Here is a 24297-nt window from a genome sequence, read left to right on the forward strand (position 1 = left end):
AGTCCTCCCTTAGGCACAAGCCTACCTGTGTGATTTTGGGTCAGTCATTTTTCTCAGACCTAAAACAAAGGAACTAACTCAAGGCACTTCCATTCTGCCTATTATGGATTATCTATTTCTAGAAAATTTTAAGAAGAGGCTGGTCAGCCACCTCTTGCAAACAGCTTAACTGGTTTTCTTGCATACTGAAAGATGTTGGATTACTTGACCCTTGTGGTCTCTTCCAACTCCACAGTTCTGTGATTTTATGAATGATGAATCTAATCAGTGTCACATGTTGAGCTGGGCAACTATAGAAATTGAAAAATAAAAGATCCAACATATACAAGAATAACTATCTGATTGGCTTTTATTTGTGCTTGATTGGCTTTTTATTTGTGCTGCCTTAGAAAAGTTGGCCATCCATGTAGCATTACAACTATTCAAAGACCCATTTAAAAAATCAGATCACTGTCTGTGTTAGGTAGGGTATCATTTTTTATGAAAAAGAACACATACATAAGAAGTATAGAACTCAAAGCTTCAAACCCCTGTGTGTCATTGGCTTATTTAGCACTTCATCTCAACTGAATGCATGCATTGACTCCATTGAAAAGCAAAGCTTTTATGATAACATCAGATTATGAAAGATGCATCGATGTTTGCTGTATAATGCATCACCAACAATGCAAGCTGTAGTCTTCAGAAAATGAGCAGCTGAATGAGCCATCAAAGACAGAACAGAAAAAGAAGAGGGAGAGAGGGAGGGAGGGAGAGGGAGAGGGAGAGAGGGAGGGAGGGAGAGGGAGAGGGAGAGAGATGTTATTTTAAAAGAGCTTAATTTTTTAGCAGTGTGAATATAGGAATTTTCTGCCTGGTAGAAAAGTCCTCCTTATCGCATAGCAGTGGTGATTCCTTGGAGAGAGTGAGAGCCACACGAATGTGATCTGTATCAATTCTGAAAACTACTAAATGACTACTATGACAGTTTATCACCTAAAGCAGTATTTCATAGCCACAGCAACTTGAAGATATGTGAACCTGACTTCTGGTAAAGTCCACACATCTTAAAGTTGCAGAAGTTGAGAAACATTGGCCTGAATGAAGAAGTTAAAATAATGTAGGCAAAAAGGGCCTTATGACCCTCCAGAACCTCTTTAGACTCCACCCCACAAATCATAGTCTCTGCCGAACTCCTCAGAATGGATAGCCATATTCAGTTTTTAGACAATTCTAGAGTTTTTGAATAGACCAGCCTTTCTCAATTATTTTGCCCTGGTGAAAACCCTTGAAATAATGTTCAGGTCCTAGGGAACCTTGCCTAAAAACAACAAAATGTAGGCAAACTCCACAATACAACTCATTTCTAACCTACACAATTCACATTTTACAATGTTTACAAAAACAGCAAATGTGAGTTGCACTGCATGAACATTCATACCACTGTGAATGCTGGCATTAGGTGGCATGCAAAGTTTTCTTTTTCAGTCACAATCTCTCATAGAACCCTAACTGAGAAAGGCTAGAACTGGAGCGTGGGGTTAATGTATTCAAAACCCAAATATTATTGTTGAAATTAAAAAAAGCATCAGCATCCAAATATATATATATATATGAATACTTATGGCTGCTCAGCAGGCTAATTGAGGTGAAAAGAGAAATCTAAACTAAGATGGAAGAAGGGAAGAGGGATCATCTAAGAGATATGGCCAGTGGGGAATCAATATTTGTTATCCAGGAACTATCTTACCATGACATTTTGGTGATCAAATTTCTTCCCATATAGAAGACTTGGGAAGTCTAACTAAGAATATAAAATGGCTTTAACAAGGATTGCCTTCTGGGTCCAAATTTAACCACACAGTTTGGGCAGCACTACCATCACCTCCTGATGTTCTTGAATATAACTCCCATCTTCTGGTTGAATAGAACAGACAATAGCTCATACATATTACATTTGTGTATTTTTTGTTTGTTTGTTCCACAGCTACAAGCAAAACAGCTACAATAATCTCAATGATCAAAGGGCTAATCATGTTGTTGTTCTTAAACACAACCCAAGCTTGGATCTGCATGCTTTGTCCTTGCAAGACTCTTGATTCCTGGGGTTGGGCAGCAAACTGCAATTTGATGGAACTCCAGGAGATGCCCCTCCTGAATTCGAGCATCAAAATTCTTCATCTGCAAAACAACAATTTGACCACTGTTCCTCTTGGTGCTTTGGACAGCTTGACCAACTTGGAGGAAATTAATTTTTCCAACAACCCTTGGCACTGTGACTGCTCTATTTTATATCTCAAGGAGTGGCTGGCAGACTTCAATAAAAGTTCTCTTGCAAAGGCTACCTGTAAAACTCCAGCTTCTCTAAATATGAAAGCCTTGAGCCAGCTGAAAGGGAATGAACTGGAGGGATGTAGGAAACCCCTGCCAATCAGTTGCCGTGATTTTTTTTTGAGGGACTTTGGTCTAATTATTTTGGCAATCGTTGTCTTAATTTTAGCAGCATGTGTTTTGCAACGTTCAAAACGGTTAGTTTTCCAAGCCAGCAGAAAGCAGCATTCTTCTGAAGTCCCACTGCTACGGTTCCATGACCTGGAAAATCAGAAGTCCAAATGAAATGCTGCCGTGGGCAATAAAATGTTGTAAGAATAAAACCACCTATGTAATATTGTATTTTTGTGAACTGAAAGTATCTATACTCACAATTAAAGGCCTCTTTTGGTGAAGATATCACACTTTCTCAAGCACACACATTTCCATGTGTATATGTCAATAATCACAATATCATTGATATTAAGCCAATAATTCTGACGGCTGTATAAGTTGTTTTGCTATGTAATTATACTCTACTTATTAATGCTCTGATATGCATAACTGAAATGTGTTTCCATGCATCACAGGTTCTGTTGCTATGGCACTCAGTCATTCAGCCATATAATCATTCACAAAGAGAATAAATAATCCTGATCTTACGCAAACTTTGTTCAGTGTGGTAGTAAAGCATATTCTTACATATAAAAAAATGGAGTTACTCACATATTCACTGAATACCAGGACAGAGAATTTAGAGCTTTCATCTTTTACAATTCCATCTGAAAAAAATAATTTGAATTCTATAAATTATGGTTTTGCTAGCAAAAATATTTTATGGACAGAATATTTAGGATTGGAAAATAGTTTATTTTTGCAGCATTGCAATCTCTCTCCATTTAGAAACTAGAAGTTATCAATCCATTTACTGAAGGGATTATTAATTTTTTTAAAATATGGACATTTAATTATTCAGCAATTTGATGAGTAAGTTTGGTAGCTGTGTCACAAATTCATCCATATTTCCTTCACAGAGTTCTACTTGGGCTTTTTGCCAAGCTCTGTTTCAGATGACTCTTTTAATGAGAAATTGCACTAACAATATACTGTACCATCTACAGTATATTGGGAGTCGGGGTGGTGTTTACAATGGTTTCCATTTATGATCTTTCTGTATTTTCCCATTATTTGTTTTCCCAATATGTATTTATTATTTATCTTCTTGCTTGCTCTGAGAAGAATTAAAGGAGGAAAAATGGACAAATTGCACAGTTTTTGTCTTGCTAGTGAATGTTGAGAGTTATCTAGATTAGAATATGGAAGTATCCAAGGACTTCAATTTACTTCAAACAACTTTAGTCTCAATTGTATAGGCTGAGTAGTCCTAGTCCATAACTGGTGTGAAAATCATTTTAGAATAATGCACCATCATGCCTCTTATTATTTAATAAGCACTATATCACTGAAAATTGTGTTGGATTTATTGATTTAAATGAAGCAAACTTATAGTTCATGTTCCACCAATTCTAGTAAAGAGTTCCACAACACAAATTTCCAGGTTTTTCTTTATTATTCCACAAATATACTTCAAATTATTGAAGTGTCCTCAGTTATGCTCGGAAGACATCTGTCCTTGTGATCTATATTCTATATAGATGATATCATGTCTGAATTTAAGGGTTTTTCATCAAAAATCAATTTTTTATGCTAGAGAGAGCGTGCCAGAAATAAATATATTTGCATGAAATTACAATTATCTAACTAGCATTGGATCAAAATTTAATCATTGTAACATATTACAAATATGTAATTTAAGTTAGTCTGGATATAAATTCAGTTAGTCTTGACCATAAATTTAAATGAAACTGCTCTAAGCATGGCAGACTCTGGATTTATCAAGGATTATCATTATCTCCTTAAAGTCTAAGCCCTTTTACAAATGATAAAATGTTTTACTTAATTTATTTCATCAATCTGGACTTAATACTTCCATTTTTATCATGGGTTATATGAGATATAAATCATACACTATATCAGTCCTTTCCAGCATGATTCCCTACTGGTAAAAGGAACCCCAATTGCCAGAATTCCCAAGCAAACACATCACTGAAGGAAATGTTAGCTGGTTGCTCAGGGAAGTATAGTTCCAACACATTTATAGAATTCCCAGTGAGGAAAGTTTATTATCCTACTGTATTACAGAAAGGGACTGGCTTCGCAAATGTCAGAGATCTACCCTCTCAGCAGCCATTGCAAGCCTAGCTAATGATAAAGAATGGTAATACCACACCTGACTCTGCAACCAACCATAATTTTATTAAACTTGTATGTTAGCTGACTCCTAACAACCCTAAGTAGCTCACAAAAGTAAAATAAATTACAATCAAATCAATAAAACATAAAGATAAAACAAGGAAAGCATGATGAAGTGAAGAGTCTTACTCTTTCTTGCCATAGGCTTGGGTAAAAAGCCAGGTGTTGATGTTCTTCTAAACAACAGCAGCAGAGTGGAGGTCTATCCAGATCTCGGAGAGAACCTTGTCTCAAAGGCTAGGTGCCAGAGAAGGCACCCTTCAGGAGTCTCAATAGTTTAATCAAAGGAACACAGAGCATGCCAACCCTGCCAGATCCAATTGGCTGCAGCAGATACAGAAGCAGGCAGTCCCTCAAGTAACCAAAGTCTATGCCATGTAGAACTTTATAGGTAATCAGCATCTTGAATCACACCAGGAAGAAAACTAGCAACCAGTGTAGCTCATGAAACAGAGGTGCTACATGGTCATATGGAACCATGCCTATGACTTAGGTAAAGCTTCTGGGTGATCCTCAATGACAGCCCTATGTAGATAGTGTTGCACTAGTCAAGACACAGTGCAACTAGGATATAAGTGGCTATCTGAAGGGCTTCCTGACCTAGGAAAAGGTGCAGTTGGCATCCCAGATAAGCCAATTGGTCAAGGAAGCCTCAATCCAGAAATCCACAACAAAGGGGCCACCATTGCCCTTGAACTCCTGTGCTCAACAGCTGTGTTTCAAGCCAGTATTATGTCACTCATATTAATCAATAGATACCATGGGAAGAACAAGTAGACAGCCAACATTTTTAGTTTTTGGATCATTCTTTTTTTAAAAAAAAGAAGGTCAACATTATCCAAATTCATCAAAAGAAATGAAAAAGCGATAGAGAACCAGTAACTGGTTGTTGCATGAAGAAAACTGGCCTGGATTGGGGATTTTCCCTATTGGAAATCCCAGGGTTGGAAACCCCTAAGTCTTCAAAACCACAAGCAATCTCTTTTGCCTTATAGAATACTGTTCTTTGCTGAAAATATTATAATTTGTTATTTTATGATAACTGTCTGAAAAACCCCTAAGCAATGGAAACAAATCCTTCACTAATGATGTGCAAAGAAATGTAACTGCATTGTAAGTTTTGCATCATTTATAAATTAATGAGTTGCAGCTCCATTATGTGTGTAGTGTTTAAATTCCATCATTATTGCTGGTTAATGCAATATATATGATAATTGGTTTTTGTGCGAAGGTAAACCTAGATCATTTTATTTCATGTAAAATTAACATGAAAATATTTTCTGCTCTAGAAAGTTCATTAGGAATATGAGAGTTTCACGTAGCAGGCAAAATGGAAAGAAAACCCACACACGTGTCCTACCATTCTATGCTGGAGAAATGTCTATCAACATCTGAAAAAAAGTCCTTGATTCTTGTTCATTGAATTCACATCAACGTAGACATGTACCAATTTTCATTTTCCATATTTTTTTTAAAAAGGCTTCTTTATTTTAAAGATATTTTTGGAAATCAGAACTAAAGTTAGTTATAGCAGAGAATGTAAAAATGTTGCTCTGGGAAACATAAACTTTAGAGGTCTTGGAGAATTGTTGAAGGAGTGCAGCTTTCTTATTAGAAAATAAGCAGAGCTCTCCTTATCAGAAGGAACCAGGGTGTTGTTATCAGGGGAATTCTTCCAGAGACAGAGTGAGTTAAGCTGCAATGGCGGATGAGGGAGTATCACAAGCTTATCTTCCCCGGCCACTTCTTTCATAAGCTTCGGGACACTTCCTACATAGCCAATCAAATGGATTTCCATAGGGCGTGCTGTTGATTACAGTTCTCATTGTAACAACCCACAGAAAGGTGGGATAACTATGCCAGCCACTGAAAATGGATCATGTGCAAAAAGTTTCCCACAGAACTTTGGAAAGGTGATGTGGTCTGTGAATCAGCTCTATCTTTTCCTGTACTGAAAAAAATGCACAGGGTTGAAAGCTGATTTTCAGATGCTGAAAATCAATGTAAATATTTACAAACAAAATTAAGAGAATGCAAAGGTGTACAGAAGACGTTCTCATGTGTCTTTGGCTTGAGGTAAGTTCTTTTTCTGGTATCAAAGGTGTTTTTTATGTCTTTTTATACTTCTAAAGAGAAAGAAGCAAAAAACTGCAAAAAAGACCACAATGGTAATAAAAATAAATTATTGTTTTTGTTGGTCGTACAGTCAGCCAGATATTTAGACTGGATTTGGCATTTTTATCCATCTATCAAATGTTTCCCAAGGCATAGGCAGATGTCGTTTGATAGGGTTAAAAGTTCATTGCAGGATGTAAGCTATTCCAAGTGAAGCTGCCTTTTGCAATTGATTGATGGTGATTTCGTCAATGCCAAAGATGTTCAAGTGATGCTCCAGCTGTTTTGGGCCCAAGGTACCTATTACTATTGATACTATCTTTGCTTTCTTTTGTCATAGTCATTCTATTCTATTTGCAAGTCTCTGCATTTTTCTCTAGTTCTTTCTCTTCTCTTCTGCTGTTTCTAGGGACTACAACATCATTATTAATTATTGTTATTATCCCATATTCTTCCATTTTATACTGTAGGGTTTCTAAAACTTTTAAATGGTTTCTATTTTATTGCCAACTTAATAGAATAAGTGGTCTTCCATCATAAGCTAGAAGAATCTATCATAAACTTTCCATTTCCATTGTTCAGGTTATTGCCTATTATCAATATGTGAAAGCAAGACTGGGGGCACCTGAGGATTTCTAGAAATGGAAGCTCCAATCCCTAAAATAATTCCTTCCCACAAAGGGAAGGAACCCCAAAAGAGAACTAAGCATATTCGGGGCTACAGAACATTTAAGTAAAAGCTGTATCGAGAAATAGAAAAGCAGATTCACATGTGAAACATATGAATTTGGCAGGTCCTTACTTAAATACAGAGGACCTACTTTTTAAAATAAAAATAGATTTTTAAAAATAAACATTTAATATTTTCAGGGCACATATATACAATATAAAGGAGTAATTTTACATGAATGGCTTTAATTGCTTTAAGTACTTGCTTTTTACCCTATGATGCATAATTAAGTTTTTTGAACGGGTTGTTTGAAAAATTGCACGCCTCACATTTTGCTGCTTACTATCAGAGACAGGCATTTTGCCTTGCTTTTATTTATTTATCAAATTTTATTTATGCTTTGAGAATGCAGCTGAATTTGCTGCTACAGCTGCAAAGGGGGAAGGGCCAAAATAGGGCCCCACCCCCATCTCTCCCCTGTCTTCACTTAGCTCGTAGTGGTATATTCAGCTATTGCTTTAAAGTTCCTTGAATTCTATATATTTCTCTCCAGACGTAAAGCCCACAACGTTATTTGCTTTTATTTGTTTTATCAAATTTAGAGACAGAACACTTTGTGCTGTTAACGGTATAAAAGAGAATAAAAACAGAAAGAAAAACCACAAAATATCCTAAATGTCTAGAAAGATAAATACGAAAAAAAAACACAACACCTATCCCATACCAAAAAAACCCCAATAGGGTCTCAGTGACCACAGCAGGCCTGAGATCACTTCTAGGTAAGGGCAGGAAAGCTTTTCCTAGTTAGGTGTTTTTTATATCGGTTGGGCCTGCATTTTTTGGTCTTTCCAACAAGCTTGGAAATGAGTAACGTCTGAGATAACAGCTTCAGATAATTTTCTGCTCTGCATTCAGCTCCATCTATCTGTTCCTTGACTAAGCAGATGATTCCACTGGCCTACATTTTCAGCCTTTCAAAAAGAGTGCCACCAGCACGCAGGTAGTCCTCGACTTACAACAGTTCATTTTTTGACCAAAGTTATAACAGCACTGGAAAAATGACTTACAACCATTTTCCACATGACCATAGCAGTATCGCCACAGTCATGTGATCCGAATTCAGATGCTTCAGAACTGATTCATATTTAAGGTAGTTGCAGAGACTCGGGGGTCACGTGATTTCCCCTTGTACAAGCTTCTGAGAAGTAACGTCAATGGGGAAGCCAGATTCACTTAACACCTGTGTGACTAACTTAACAACTGCAACCATTCACTTAACAATTGTCGCAAAAAAGATCGTAAAATGGGGCAAAACTCATTTAACAGATGTCTCACTTAGCAATTTTGGACTCAACTGTGCTCGTAAGTCGAGGACTACGTGTAAATAGGGGCAGAATATGCAGAACTGGCTGCTTCTGTGCTATTCCTATCCTTCCTCCACTGAGATAATAAATGTCCACTTACTTTATTCTTACAATAATTCTATAATGCAGAAAGGATTCTGATAATGGCTTTCTCATGATTACCCAATATTCCTGGTGATCGCAGATGTGAATTAAATTTAATAATCTGTCCATTCCTCCTCCTTTGACAGATCACTCTTTTATGACTGTTCAAATAAAATCGAGTAAGTTGGTGTTATACTATATATCACAACTCTTTAAATTTTGCATAGGCATAGCAGACCAATAAAGTTTCCTCAAATTTTGGATTTTTTTTTTATTCCGTGAAAAAGACGTGATCCTCCACTTCAAAACCTACTAGAAACTACTTTCCCATAATTTGAGAACAACATCCCCTAGGGCTGAATATGTTTAATTTATTCTGTAAAAAATGTTGCATTCTGAGCATCTTAATGCATTTCTCTGTAAGTAGGTTGTTCCCGCAATTCCATTTAGGAACTGAAAAGATTCAGACCTGAACTTGAGAACTGAGAAAAACGTTTCTATGCATAAGCCTTTGTAAAGATCAGTGCTTACCTTTGAAGGAAAACATTCATCTTTTGCTTCACAGATGGTCTAACACAATGAGAAATAAATTGTTTGTATGAAAATTAGCTTTCCCTTCCTGCTGGCTGCTTATAAAATTATTGATTTCTTATTTGAAAGGGGCAGTCAGGAAAAGATTCAACTTAGATGTAGACTATCATATATTGCAAAAGCTAAATTCATTCTGTGTCTGATATGAAAATATTTTTAACTATAATATTAAAGTAAACCTCAACTCCGAGGGGGATCTTTTATAAGCAGCTCAAAATATTAAAAAATTAAATCACCTATTCAAATATACGATGAGCATGAGATATTAATTTACGTCAGGGATGTCCAAAGATCTGTGGACTTCAATTCAGAGAATTCCCCAGCCAGCCATGTTGGATGAATATTTCTGGGACTTGAAATGCACACATCTTAAAGTTGCCAAGTTTGGATACCCCCAGTGGTGGGATTCAGCCAGTTCACACCACTTTGGGAGAACCGGTTGTTAACTTTCTGAGCAGTTTGGCAAAGTTGGAAGCAGTTTGGCTGTTGGAAGAAATCATTAGGGCAGAGAACCGGTTGTTAAATTGCTTGAATCCCACCACTGGATACCCCTGAGTTATTTCAACATATTTTACAGGTTTATTGTGGAGAATGTTGAGCAAAATTAAATGTTCATAAACCTACACTAATTTATTTCTTTTTATGGTTATCCTAATTTAAATTTTCAGGATGATCCCATGTCAAGGCTTATTGATTCTTCTGTTTCTTGAAGCTGCCTTTGCAAGCCACTGTCCACACCACTGTACATGCTCTCCACCAGGAAACAGTCCACTAAAACTGAACTGTAGCTTCATGGGAATGATGGTGCTTCCACTTTTGCCAAGTCAAACACAAGAGTTGTACCTCCAAGGCAATAAGCTAGCCACGATACCTGCAGGAGCATTTGACCATCTTCAGGTGTTGAAGATCATCAATCTATCTAGGAATCCATGGCATTGTGACTGTGGGATTTTGTATCTGAAAAACTGGTTGGAAGACCAAGAGGGAAGCTTAGCTTCTAAAGATGTTAGGTGTTTTTCTCCTCCTGCACTTCGCAAAAAAATGATATCTGAGCTCAAGAGGAACGAACTGCAGTTGTGCTTCACTTCCCGTACACTTTGTTCCGATTTCTTGTTCAATGATGCATTCATCTTCTTTTTTATTCTTATTCTTTTTATTATCAACTGTTTCTTGATAACAAAACGGACTAAGTTTAAAGTGGATGTTTATGACAAGAATTTATAACCAACCCCACCTCCCCCCACCCCAGACCCAAGAACACTGCCTGCTATTTCTCATCAACTGAAAAGAAGAACAGGGAAAAGAGTACCAAGCCATTCATCATTGCTTGTGACTACTGTGCATTAGGTTGCGGAACAAAGAGAAAGGTCAAACAAATTATTTCTGTTTATCATTAAAAGTGAAACGGTCAACTGAAAAGCATGACTATTTAGATTGTTTGTTTTAAAGAACAGAAACTCATTAAGAATATCTACATGGAACCAAAACCATAATTTGCAGCTTCTAAGGTAAAACTGAAATCAAAGAATTAGTGTCTCATTTTAAACATACTTTTGATTTTCATAACGTGTTGGAAATCATCTGATGAAAGCACCTCCCATATTTGTGTACTATAATTCAAGTCAAAGATCAGGTGGACAATTATGGCATTTGATTAATAAATCAGTATACTGAATTATTTAGCATCTGTTGACCTGGATTCTGTCCTGGTTGTGGTCATTTTCATTTAATCCATAAACAGTTTTTGGCAGACAGAGTCCAGATGCTCCAGATGCTGATTAGTATATGCCACAATTAGAAATTCTTTAAAGACTTTCTGTTTACACTAATGCAGTGAGTAGTATACACATCTGTCTATGTTTGCTGCTGTTTTTGTTGTTATTAATATATCTATCAACAACACAAAAAGCAGTTAGCAGCAGATATGATTTCTTGGCAAGATTGCATGGGAAAACTTATTATCAAAGTGTATTGGTTTACAGTAATTGTCTTTTTCTGAATTCAATTCAGGATCATTGTACTGATCTCAAAGACTCTAGTTTGAGAAAATACTCTCTATATTTAACGCTTTGTACCAACCTACTTATAGATTATGTGTCTTCCAGATCACCCACAGAGAGATGTTTGCAGTCAGGCGAAGAACATTTTAGGATTGTGCACCCTATTCCTTTTCCAGGAATACTCACTTGGTGTTTATCTTGCAATACATGGAAATATTTCATGAATATCTTTGTTTTATTCTGCATTTTTTAAAATGTGCAAATTCATGTCTACTGATGCTTATTGTTCTCTAATATTTCTGCAACAACTGATTGTTTTAAACTGTTTTTAACCATCTGAAGGAGGAGGCAAGGGCAAACCACTTGTTACCAAGAAAACTGTGGGGATTTATCCAGGCACTTGCCAGGAGTCAACACCGCTTGATGGCAAATACACACAAAAAAGAAGAATTTAAGTTAACTTTTATCAGCCTGGTATTTCCACATTAATTGGACTACTCCCATCACCATGGCCAAAATAACTATGGATGATGAGAACTGTAGCTCTACATGAATATAATTTTTTTGCAGTTTAGGAGAAATCATACATTCAAGAAGCCTGCAAAACATACAAATAGAAATTGCAATAGTAAGAATGATTTTCACCAACAAAACCAGAGAAAATAATTTAATAAATTATTTCCTTGGATAATAAGAATTTTACCATAATGACTATTAAATAGTCATAACATTCAGAAATAACATTCTGAATGTGTCATACAATACTCTTCTTCTCATCAAATAACAGTACTGAAAAATTAGAAGATGGTATCAATCAGTATCACTCTGTAGATGATACTTTAGAAGGTCTGTTTAAAAATGGGATTCACACTCAGCAAAATAACAAAATTCAAACCCAAAGTTTCAAATTAAAAGGGTTTGAATCCTAATGAGAATCAATCAAAATACTGCCACATAAATCATGATAAAAGCTTATCTATCTACATGAATTGGAATACAATTCATGGAATTTACAAAGTAGACTGGTGAAAGCATTTGAACTGAATTGTTTCTGTTAGGATGTCTGGCAATTTCTCTCCCCACCCATCACCTAAGGTTTTCATCTGCTTTCCGCAAACAAGCATTTCAGTATAAATGGAACTAAGATGACCTATCTTTCTGTATATTTTTAACTGCACGCTTTTAACATAATTGGTCAAATGTAGCCTTCATGTATCACATACATTTCATAAATACACATTTAAGTCTTTCTTTGATTCTCCCACTGAAATCAGTGGAATTCAGCTGATTGATTTTACTTGGGATGGGCTCCTCCTCTTAAAAATAAAAATGACTTATTCTGATCTCAGAAGCATAAACATATATAATATTTCCTGTAAAAGGGATCTAGATGCAAGCTGTACTACAAGATGGAGTGAATATCCCTGTTTTGTGTAGAAAGAAGGAATAAAGCTTGAGTGAAGCCTGGCAAAAAGATTTCAGGGGAAAAAAAAGAGAATGCCAAAAGTTCGGCTGCTGCCAATGCTTTTTTTTCTGCCCGCATTATTTATGTACCTGAAGCAGCTGCAAACCATGAGGCACTTTATTCCACTTCACGCTTTCTCCTTGATCTCTAGAAAGAATTAGACAAGCCCTTTGCAATTTTCACAGTCACAGTTCTTAAGTTTGTGAGATAGAGCTCCCTAAGAGAATACAGGCAGATGATAAAGGACACACCACCAGAGGCCTTGGCACGAGACAGAAAGAGAAAAGAGATTCTTTAAAAGAGACGTGGTGGGAAAAGGAATTAGAAATCAGAACCACTGCAGGAACAAATGAAACATATATTCTCCTAATGCAAACAAGCATTTTAAAATTATACCAATAGTTCGATTATAATTGCCACAGAACCAATTGCCTTGTGTATGTAAAAGGAGTTACATCTGTGGAATTGTTTGTGAATAGCAACATGGATATTGTGCACTCAGTAACTATTATTCAACATATTAGATCGTGGGTACCACAAGTTTGAAGCACCTATTGAGATGATGGATGCCTAAGTATCAGTACTGACATATACTTCAGCTGCAGCTCCACCATCAACATGTAGAGCCATTCTAAAACATGCATGAGTCCAGAAGTAAAGATTATTTAAGTTTCTCTATTTGGAAAAGGAGCCTTTTGCATATGCATGGCTCCAGTCTGGGCTGATGTCAATTACAGGTGATCCAAGGAGTGCAATGGATGCTTGTCTGTTACTATCTCAAGAAGGGCTAACCCAGATGTCCCTGATGGATAAACTATAATGTACAGTTAGTCCTTGACTTACAAAGTAATAGAACCTACAAAACATTATTGTAAGTTATGACAGTCATATAGCAGGTCATCATATGACTCATCTAATTTATGACGAATAGAATAGAATAGAATAGAATAGAATAGAATAGAATAGAATAGAATAGAATAGAATAGAATAGAATAGAATACATTTTTTTATTGGCCAAGTGTGATTGGACACACAAGGAATTTGTCTTGGTGCATACACTCTCAGTTTACATAAAAGAAAAGATACGTTAATCAAGAATCATAAGGTACAACAATGATAGTCATAGGGTACAAATCAGGAAACAATCAATATCAATATAAATCGTAGGATACAAGCAACAAAGTTACAGTTTTACAGTCACAAGTGGAAGGAGATGGGTGATAGGAACAATGAGAAGATTAATAGTAATGCAGACTTAGTAACTAGTTTGACAGTGTTGAGGGAATTATTTGTTTAGCAGAGTGATGGCATTTGGGAAAAACTGTCCTTGTGTCTAGTTGTTCTGGTGTGCAGTGCTCTATAGCGTCGTTTTGAGGGTAGGAATTGAAACAGTTTATGTCCAGGAGTTGTGAACACAACAATCATAAAGCAAACTCCACAGCCATTTGGTGAATGCCATGTGGATTTTAGGAGCAGAGATAGATGCTCAGGCAAAATTGTATCTATTATCTGCCTAATCTTTTGCCAAACCATCATTTATGATGCAGCTGGATAGTAATAAATAGTCTGACCTCTGCCATAAAAATCTACCCTCTCTTCTGTAGAAAAGATGGATGACAATGATGACGATACATTTGCTAAGACACAGTACAAACAACCAAGTTAAAAAACAACAACACCGCATGCATGTACGTACATATTTATTTGGTTTATAGAGCCCTTCTTTTGGTCAAAAGCTCAAAGCAGCATACCCAGCACCCTCTCCTCCTATTTTCCCACAACAGCCCTATGAGATAAGTTGAGATGAGAGAGGAGACAGTTTTTTGTCCTGATGACATGTATCAGATATGGGGTTATGGTTATGGTTAAGGTTAGAGCTCACAAATCTCTAACTGCCTGTATCTGTGCAAAGCTTTGTAACATTTATTCCCCTGCATCAAATACTATTTGACTCTCCATAACTCATAATGATATGCTAGTTCAAAGGTTTTCCTATCTGGATGAACACTGTAGATTTCTCTATATATATGTCAGCCCCCCATTAGGAAGATCATCCCTGAAATCAATTCCATAAAAAGCCAAGTCACATGTACTAAATGGCTACAATCACAGAAAATTGCAATTCTAACTGTGATCCTCCTCCTCCTCCTCCTCCTCCTCCTAGTTCAGTGGATTAGGGAGGCCTCTATCTGAACTACTTCTGAATGTTATCTGGCTGTTATCAATTTTAAAAAAATGTTTCATCCCCTTTTGCCCAAGGGCTGCCTTTAAATATGCCAGTTCCTGCATATCTCCATCAAGATCATAGCCTTACTCTCTATTATATAGGACTTTAAAACTTCAGTTCATACAGTTAATGAATACATGCATAAATCTTTGGAAGCATATCCATTATTGTTTGTAGATCCAAATTCTAAGCTGTAATAGAAAGTGTCTGACAGGAAAACATTCATTAATTTCTACCATTACATTTAAGCCTTGGGGGTTAAAAGGCTCATCTGAGTACTCAAATACCCATTCCAGATGTGTCTTCTTTTTCTTCTCCTTCCCTCCCTCCCTCCTTTCCTCCCTCCCTCTCTCTTTCTCATCTGGGGAAATCATGATGGCTTAGGAAAAAAATCCCATACAATGGTCATGGTACAATAAAATAATGAGCAATCATTCAACAGAATATAGAAACAATAGTTATAGATGACAAAAAAAGAAAATCAATCCCCAAATGTTCTCCAAAAGAGCTACAACTTAATCAAATTATAGAAGGCAATCAGAAAGACATCAGGCTAGTTCTGGAGAAGATTTTTCCATATCATAATTGAGAAAGAACTGTTTCTCACCTCAGTCTCCTTTACCTCATGAAGATGGGATATCATCAGCAGTTTCTCCTAGGAGAATTGTCTCATGCAGGTCAATTCACATACGGATTGGATGAAACCTGGCTTAATAGCAGTAAGTCTTAATGGACAATCAATTAAATATGAGCCAGTAGTGTGCAGCAGCAGCCAAAAAAGCCAATGCAATCCTAAATTGCATTAACAGAGGGATTCAATCAAGATCAAGTGAGGTACTAAAACACTCTATAAAGCCTTAGTAAGACCACACTTAGAATACTCGATGCAGTTTTGGTCACCACACTATAAAAAAGATGTTGAGATTCCAGAAAGAGTGCAGAGAAGAGCAACAAGGGTGATTAGGTGAACGGACACTAAAACATATGAAGAATGGTTGCAGGAATTGCATATGGCTAGTTTAGTGAAGAGAAGGACCAGAGGAGACATGATAGCAGTGTTCCAATATTAGAAGGGCTGTGACAGAGAGGAAGGGGTCAACCTATTTTTCAAAGCACTGAAGGCCAGACAAGGAATAATGGATGGAAACTGATCAAGGAGAGATTCAACCTAGAAATAAGGAGAAATTTTCTGACAGTGAGAACAATCAAGCCATGGAATAGCTTGCCTTCAAAAGTTGTGGGTGCTTAATCTCTGTAAGCTTTTAAGAAGAGACTGGACAGACCTCACCCCATTTCTAAGAGGTCTGTAAGGGGCGTGCATAAGAGCACAAGCGTGCCTACCGTTCCTGTCCTATTGTTTCCTTTCGTTATATCCAATTAATATAGTTATTACATACTCATATATATATGCTTATATACTGTATAATTATTTCATGCTTATGCTTATATATACTGTGTGACAAAATAAAATAAATAAAAATAAATAAATAAATAAAAATAAATAAATAAATAAAAATGGTATAGGGTCTCTTGCTTGAGCAGGGGGTTGGACTAGATGACCTACAAGGTCCCTTCCAACTCTGTTATTCTGATCTATTCTAAAATTCTGCTTAAAGAAAGCAGTTCTGCTGGTATCTAGGTGCAAAGGTATATACGATTTCACAGTTTAAAAATAGCATTTTGGATTGCACTGGAAATGTATTAGCACTCAATGCAGGGTCTACAGATATAATATGTCTACTAATTGGCCAGACTACTGCATTTATTGATGATCAATATGCCCATAGACAACTCTGGAAATTTCAAGACATGACTTCTAATGGAATTATTACAAAGTAACACACTATTTTGATAACTTCTAATTATGTTTTTAAAATCTAGAAGAAAATTTGGATTATATGTAAATTTTAAAAATTGAAAATGTAGGTATGCTTCAGAATTTAACTGCCATTACCGCACTTTTATTCCTTAAAAGAGGCCTTGCTTACACAGAACAGACTTTAGGGCTAGCATTTGGTAATAGGGATAAGCCATCCAGAAGCAAGATGCTGATAGGAGACCCAGTTGCTGAACATTTGGAAAGTCATGGGGAGAGAATATCTTTACTACAGGACCAGATGTTGTTTGGAAGAGTGATAAAATATGAAGCAGCCTCCCCTGCCTGAATAACAGTTCCCAGGTGGAGAAGATGGGACAATAGCTTTCACGCCGCTACACAGCTCTAAAGTAGATTATCAGATTTTAACCAACTCTTTCAGTCTTTGCTCTGTGAATGGGACACCTGGATTATATGATTGTGAACAAGAAAACCTAAGTGCCATTTGCTTCAAAATACTAGAGTGAAATGGTTTCATTTAAGAATCTATATCCGGCAGTCATATCTTCCAATAGAAAAGAATATATGCAGTTCAGAGCTGAAACTATGGAGTCCTTGATGGGCTCTGTGCCTGGTGTTTGCTTGCACATGTTTCATTACTCAACTAATGGGATGGGGAGGTTCCTATTTATAGACAATAGCTTGTCCTACTAGGTAGAGGTGGTGGTTTTCTCCTTGGTAGCTCCTTGATTAAGGTATTGTTTTCTGCTTGATTGTTTGCCTGGTGTTAATATTTTACACACAATTACACTAATAGTGGATTCCACTTACCTTCGCTACTGGTTCGGAACTGTGACCGTGTGCATTTGTGGGCTCGCTTTGCTCACCCGCGGCCCTTCTGCACATGCACAGACCATCTGTGATGACGTCTGGGCGGGTGGGCAGAGCCTCCTGCTGCTGCCACTACCAGTTCGCCTGAACTGGGGCAAACCAGTAGAAACCCATCACTGAATTACACGCCATTCAAAGGAGACAATAAGAAAAAGTTAAGCAGGAAATTAAAAAAAATCTAGAAGCCAACACCCAGATAGGCAAAGATGATCTCTTAGGACGTATTAAGAAACTTGCTCTGTCTTTCAAACATAGCTGCTATCTTAATCACAATATTTAGGCCTGCTGGTTAGGAACTGGCTGTTCTCAGAGCATTCCTGAATGAGTAGAAATGAAAGCACACTTTTTCTGAAAAAGAAAGGTCCTTGTTACTTTTATTTTTATTTTAAAGACGCAAAGACTAGAAAATACAGGAATCATAGTATCATGCAAGCTGTTGAAACCATGGATACTAGAGAACAGATGATGAGTTAGAATACCCAAAGTTACATATAAGATTAGGCTCAGTGGGATCTCATTACTGAAAGAATACAAAGGAGTTTGGAGATGTGAAAAACATTGAGATTGTAATGTGTCCCCCTACACAGCAAGATGTGTCAGCCCCAAATAACCTATGGTTACAAGATCTTGTCCCCTGGCAATTCTGCAGACTAGCAAGAATATTAAACTGCCATGTGAAATTGAAAGCACCAAATGTGGATAAATATGAGTGAGTAATGTGCCTAAACACAAGGCATATCATATACACTCTGAAAAAATATAGAGAAATTTTAAGTTTAGTCTAACAAAGAGAAATAGATGGATCAGTCATTTAGCTAATATCAGGCTAGGTTTACATGTCACATTAAACCAAATGGTTTTTTTACTTTGAGTATCAAGATCTGTAAATTATAGCTTATCATTATGTTATGCAAGCCCAGCCAGTTATATGAATTAAATCAGGAATAAACCAAATTGCAAAGTAAATCATGGCATAGTGTAACATCAAGAACAAAATAAGATCATAGTAAAGTCAAGCTTTGGCAGTATAAAATACATACCAAAAAGCAGATTGAAATAAGCAAAGCCTTGAGACAACAGTAAAAGATCAAGACGGTTTTATAGCAACAGGCATCTGGCAAAATAATAATACAGTTTATGTGAATCACAAAGTCTTTAGATAGCACCTTTTAATGTAAAACGGGTAACACTGGCAGGGCAGGATGTGGGGGGGATGTGTATAGTACATAGACAATGATTAGAATGACAAAAGTGAAAACCATTGCTTTCTATAGTTATTAGTGCTTTCCAGGACTAATGAATTATAGCTGTTCAAAGACATGTTCCTTCCACTGTAGTACCAGTGTAGCAAAATATCACTAGAGTCCGGTGGCACAGTGAATAAAATATAGTATTGAAAGCTAACTCTGCCCACTGCCTGGAGTTTGATCTTGATGGGCTCGAGGTTGACTCAGCCTTCCGAGGTTCGTAAAATGAGGACTCAGATTGCTGGAGGCAATAATGATGAACGTATCTTTTCTTTTATGTACACTGAGAGCATATGCACCAAGACAAATTCCTTGTGTGTCCAATCACACTTGGCCAATAAAAAATTCTATTCTATTCTATTCTATTCTATTCTATTCTATTCTATTCTATATGCTGACTCTATAAATCTCTCAGAGTGCTTAAAGCACTACAGAGAAGTGCTATTGCTATTTCTATTATCATGGTATCTGCAAAGGCTAAGTCAGGGCTACCCTATCTGTACTGCAAAAATAGATAATAATGGTATATCAAAAAGAAAATAGGAGAAAAAAACTAATTGTGGATTTTTTTTCAAACTAGCTATGAAAAGAAATACTAGTAAGGACTTCAAATTAACATCAAGTTATTTATGAAAAAGTTTTCAGAAGAGGTTATCCTGGAAAGACTGGCTTCTGTTTGAAAAAGTGCTTCCACCCTAATGAAATTTTCAGGACTGCTGATTTACACATAGTGCAATGAATCCTCCTCCCCCCACTTGTCCCACAAAAGCATGAGGATAAAGAAGAAGAATATACTCATATGATATGTATCCACTCAGAAATAATCAATACAATTTAAATAAAAATACAACACAACTGGGGAACGACAGATCAGCTTTGCTTGCTAAGTCTGGTGTCTAGTGTCAGTAATCAGCTTGTTCTTTTTAGAGAGTCCTTTGTTGTTACTTATTATTAAATAAGCATACATACCTTAAGTTGCTACTGAAAGTAATTTAACCAGGTAGCAGCAATCTCTGCTGAAGAAGTGTTAGTTGGATCATTTATTTTATTTTTCAAAATAGAAAGCCAACAGGTATAGAATTGAAAGGTATGAAAACTACCTTTCAGATCTGACCTAAAAAAATCCAGAGTTTTTCAGGCCTATGTGAAACATTCTCAATTAACACTAGTGTTCAGCAAAGGTTTTAATGTTTAGATTCATTGCAGCAGTCCTTTCTGCTGAAAATATCAAAAGCATCTTTTGAAATAAACCTTTGTACTGAACACTGCATACTGTTAAAAACAAACAGATTCATTTCTTGTTATGATTAAATTAGCATTTAACAGATTGTACTCAATCCAATCCTGTCTTGGGTTGCGACAATCTGTAAGGATTTCAGTATAGGCTCTCTTAAAATGTATGTATGCGTGCCTCTCGCTTCTGCTTAAGATTCTGACAAAATAATTATATATTACGAATTTTCAGTTCAAAGCACTGAAAAGACAGCAGCATAGGTATTATTTGGGCAACTACTTGCAGGCTCCTGATATCAGAGCAATGGAACGGGCAGCTTTTCAAGGTGGGATCTGCATCAGTGAATGCCACATGGTTCAAAAGCCACATGGCATAATTAGAGCCTAAATGCCGAGGGAAGGCCATCTGTGCAATATAAAGTTATTCCCAAAACTTGCCAAATCATATATCATTAGTTAAACCACACATGCTCACCAAAAAGCTCCTTACCAAACAATGATGGTAATGGTAATCACTGCAAAATCGGTTCCCGATATTTTTGTAGAGCAAGCTAGGCAGCATCCTGCACCTTATCACTATTTTTCTCAGTGCTCCCTGAATCAGCATGTCCTGAAATCTGTCTTAATTAGCTCTGTATTGTGCCAACTTGACAAATAACACAGAATGCTAAGTAGCCAGGACTACTTAATGTTAACAGGCAAACTGCACACATGCCTAGCACACATGCCTAGCATCAAAATTCTTTCGTTAGACATTCTGAATGATGTTTAAGACTCCCCACGACCAGTTGAGGCAGAAATGAAATAAACATAAAGACAACAGAAGAATAAAAGAATAAAAGAGCTAAGACTTCAGTTAAGCTAAATCATCAGTCTATTCAAATTTAACACAGAAACATCTCAAGACACAGATGCACTATATGTATGCGTATGTGCGCACACACATACATTCCAGTGCTGTAGTGGACATTAGATTTCATGCAAAAAAGATGCTTATGAGTATGCACTGCCTACCCATTCTTAAACTGAATGTGTCTTTATCAGGAGTGAGCAGGGCTGATTTGGCATGGCTGGTGGGTGTATGTGTGTGAGTGTGTTTTTATAAAATCACAGATCAAAAATTTGTACTTTTATAGACCTGCATAAGCAATGTGAGATACAGAAAATTAATATGTTTTTTCAAAAAACTAAATAATATTAAAACAAAGATTACGTAATTTTTTAAAACAAAAATATGAGTGTGTATGTAAACAAGTCTAAAAAATCTATAGGGAGGGATAAAAACATTAGATCAATACAAAAAAATAATATGTGGCTAACTAAGTCTATTGCAATGCAATACAATGCAATGCAATATACTCTTAACTAACAATTCAAATACTCATTAAGATTAGTTTGAGGCACAGGCAGGGATGAAATACCCCCGGTTCGGACCGGATTGCCTGATCCAGTAGCAATGACAGCAGGTGGTTCGGAGAACCAGTAGCAAAAATCTACATACCCCTTCCGCTCATGCTCAACTGAGCCCCATGATCATCAGAGGGTTTTGGGTTTTTTTTACTTTTAAAAGCATTTTTTTCCTTTGGCTGAAAAAATGCTTTTAAAAGTAAAAAAAAAGCCTCTGATGATGGTGCAGCTCAGCTGGGATCATCAGAACCCTTTAAAAGCATTTTTTTACAACCTCTTCGGCCAAAGAGGTTGTAGAAAAAATGCTTTTAAAGCCTTTGGCGATCCCAGCTGAGTTGCCTGATCATCAGAGACTTTTAAAAGCATTTTTAAGAACCTCTTTTTACAACCTCTTTGGCCAAAGAGGTTGTAGAAAAAATGCTTTTAAAAGTAGAAAAAAAAAAGTTGGCCACGACCACCCAGTCACATAACCCCACCACCACCACCAAGCCACGCCCACAGAACCAGTAGTAACGAATTTTATATTTCACCCCTGGGCACAGGTCATCATCTGACAGGTTCTAAAACTGCTGAGCAGAACCTGACAACATTGTATGTTGTGGTATAATTACAAGCAGAAGAGAAATATAAAATTGTTCTGTGCAACCAGGATATTTATACAGTAATGATGAAATGAGGCACGCAATGTTAACACAAACACATGCTCTGTTGTTTCTGTGTGTCCAGAGTCAAACTGTCTCTCCAGGTAGGGAATTTTCCTGTATCACCCTTAGGATAGCTGTGGAGAGAGCATGACATCATGCCAGTGTAAAGGTCCTTTGGTAGCTAGGTATTTTGAGTTTGGTTAAGTATGTGATAGGAAGAGAAGTTTTCCTGGCAAAGTTTTTCAGAAATGGTTTGCCCTTGCATCTTTCCTAGGGCAAAGAAAAACTGACTGGCCCACAGTGACCTAGCTGGATTTATGCCAAAATTGGAATTAGAACTTACAGTTTCCCAGTGTCGTGTCCCACTCCTCCGCTGACGGCCGGGTCAGGGAAATCCAAATCAGGCGTGCCTCTGCAGCTCTGCCAAAGTCCTAGCAAAGTCCTCAGGGCAGGCAGGAGACCAGAAAGTGACTTCAGCAAGATATGTTTAGACTTTGCCTGACTCAGAGAATGCCAGAAAGCAGGTCCTTTATATAGGCCATGGGGTATGGCTCCATGACTCAGCACTTATCCAGGCCTGCCCCTCCCTTCCTTCTGTTGCCTCCGCCTATCAAGTCTTCTGACGCGAGGGTCACTCCAGTCTGCAGCTGTTGGCAATTGACCTCCCTCAGGCTCACATGCTGTGGAGGAGGGGGAGGGGTCTAGTTGCTCCGTTTGCCTGGGCATGGAGCCAGAGCTGGGGGCTGGAGATACTTCCTCCTCTTCAGCCTGTCTGGGCATGGAGCCAGGGCTGGGGCCGGGAGGCATACTAGGACATTCCTCCGTGTTTGGAAGCAGATAAGAAGGCCCCGGCTGTGGTGAGATCGGACGAGACACAACACCCAGTTTCTAGCCCAATGCCATAACCACTACACCAGACTGACTCTCCTATCATATTGATATTTAAGAAAAAACATAATCCTGTACAAAGTAGACTGAATATCATTATTTTGGGCTGCGCTTCCTTCTCCAGTCCATTGCTAGTCCAGTCCATTGCTAGTATCCATAGCTATATCTACAACTGGTTCATATGTTATAAAATAAACAGGTTAGAAAGGCTTTACTGTAGCATTGAATATACCACTAATGCTGTTCCATAGACAGTTCCACTTTTGCATTCCGAGTGGGGGCTGTAGTTTTTTTTTAAATATTAGGAAAAGTTAAGCTGTTTGTAAAACCAGCCAACTTTAATTGATCTCAGAAAAGCTAAATAAGGTTCGTAAGACTCAGTTAGTATTTGATGTGAAACAACCAAGTCTAGGCTAAACAAGGTAGTTGAAAAAAACATCCCCAAAGAAGCCAGCATCAAACAACTGATCATGAATTCAGCAGGAATCAAACTCAAGTTTTTATCTTTAATATCATTCTAGGCATACACAGGAATTTTGGTGCATTTCCTCAAAATGGTAAGACATAAACATTCAGTTACAGGGGTGTTTGAAAGGTACAATACAGCTTGGAGATCACATATATACTTTGGGCTATGAGTTGGATTGATTGGGGGAAAATATTTTAGCTCAGCGTAGAGTACATGATTTGAAACAAACTCCTAAGTTTGATTTTTGGCAACTGCTCTCTAAAATCATGGCGAATTGCTGCCAATCTGTGTAAAGAATTATGGGTAATTTCTGGCCTTTGGAACTAATTTCAGTTCTTTCTGGAAGCAATCAATTCAAACTTGTGGCAAGTAAGATCATCCTATTTCCAGTGATCTGCTGCACAGAGAAAGATAAGTGTGCCAGGGAGGAAAAAAAAGTGGGATTCTGCAAAAAGGAGATTTTATTCAACCAAGATTTACTTAAGTTCCATCTATAATTGGTGTATGGCTCCTGAAAGATTATCCCTATTGGAGCGCTCAACAGAAAAAGCACTGTCGACCGCAACTCAGACTTTTCAGTTTCT

The 24297-nt window shown here is 37.2% G+C and overlaps 2 protein-coding genes across 4 annotated transcripts in view; both read left to right on the top strand.

Moving 5' to 3' along the window:
• The window catches only part of LOC131193276 (platelet glycoprotein IX-like), a 51699-nt gene extending 48180 nt beyond the window's left edge, over positions 1-3519 (top strand). For all 3 annotated transcript variants that reach the window (XM_058173287.1, XM_058173288.1, XM_058173286.1), the window contains exon 2: positions 1967-3519. In XM_058173287.1, coding sequence (XP_058029270.1) covers positions 1996-2595 — 600 coding nt within the window. In that variant the 5' untranslated portion in view covers positions 1967-1995 and the 3' untranslated portion in view covers positions 2596-3519. The remainder of the gene's footprint in view (positions 1-1966) is intronic.
• Positions 3520-6416: 2897 nt separating this feature from the next.
• On the top strand, positions 6417-12908 carry LOC131193134 (platelet glycoprotein IX-like). The gene is given in 2 exon segments (XM_058173025.1): positions 6417-6678; positions 10095-12908. A coding segment is annotated over 1 exon segment (678 nt). The 5' UTR covers positions 6417-6678; position 10095; the 3' UTR covers positions 10774-12908.
• Positions 12909-24297: the final 11389 nt, after the last annotated feature.

The sequence above is a fragment of the Ahaetulla prasina genome, chromosome 2 (assembly GCF_028640845.1).
Source record: "Ahaetulla prasina isolate Xishuangbanna chromosome 2, ASM2864084v1, whole genome shotgun sequence".
In the NCBI taxonomy this organism is placed as follows: Eukaryota; Metazoa; Chordata; class Lepidosauria; order Squamata; family Colubridae; genus Ahaetulla; species Ahaetulla prasina.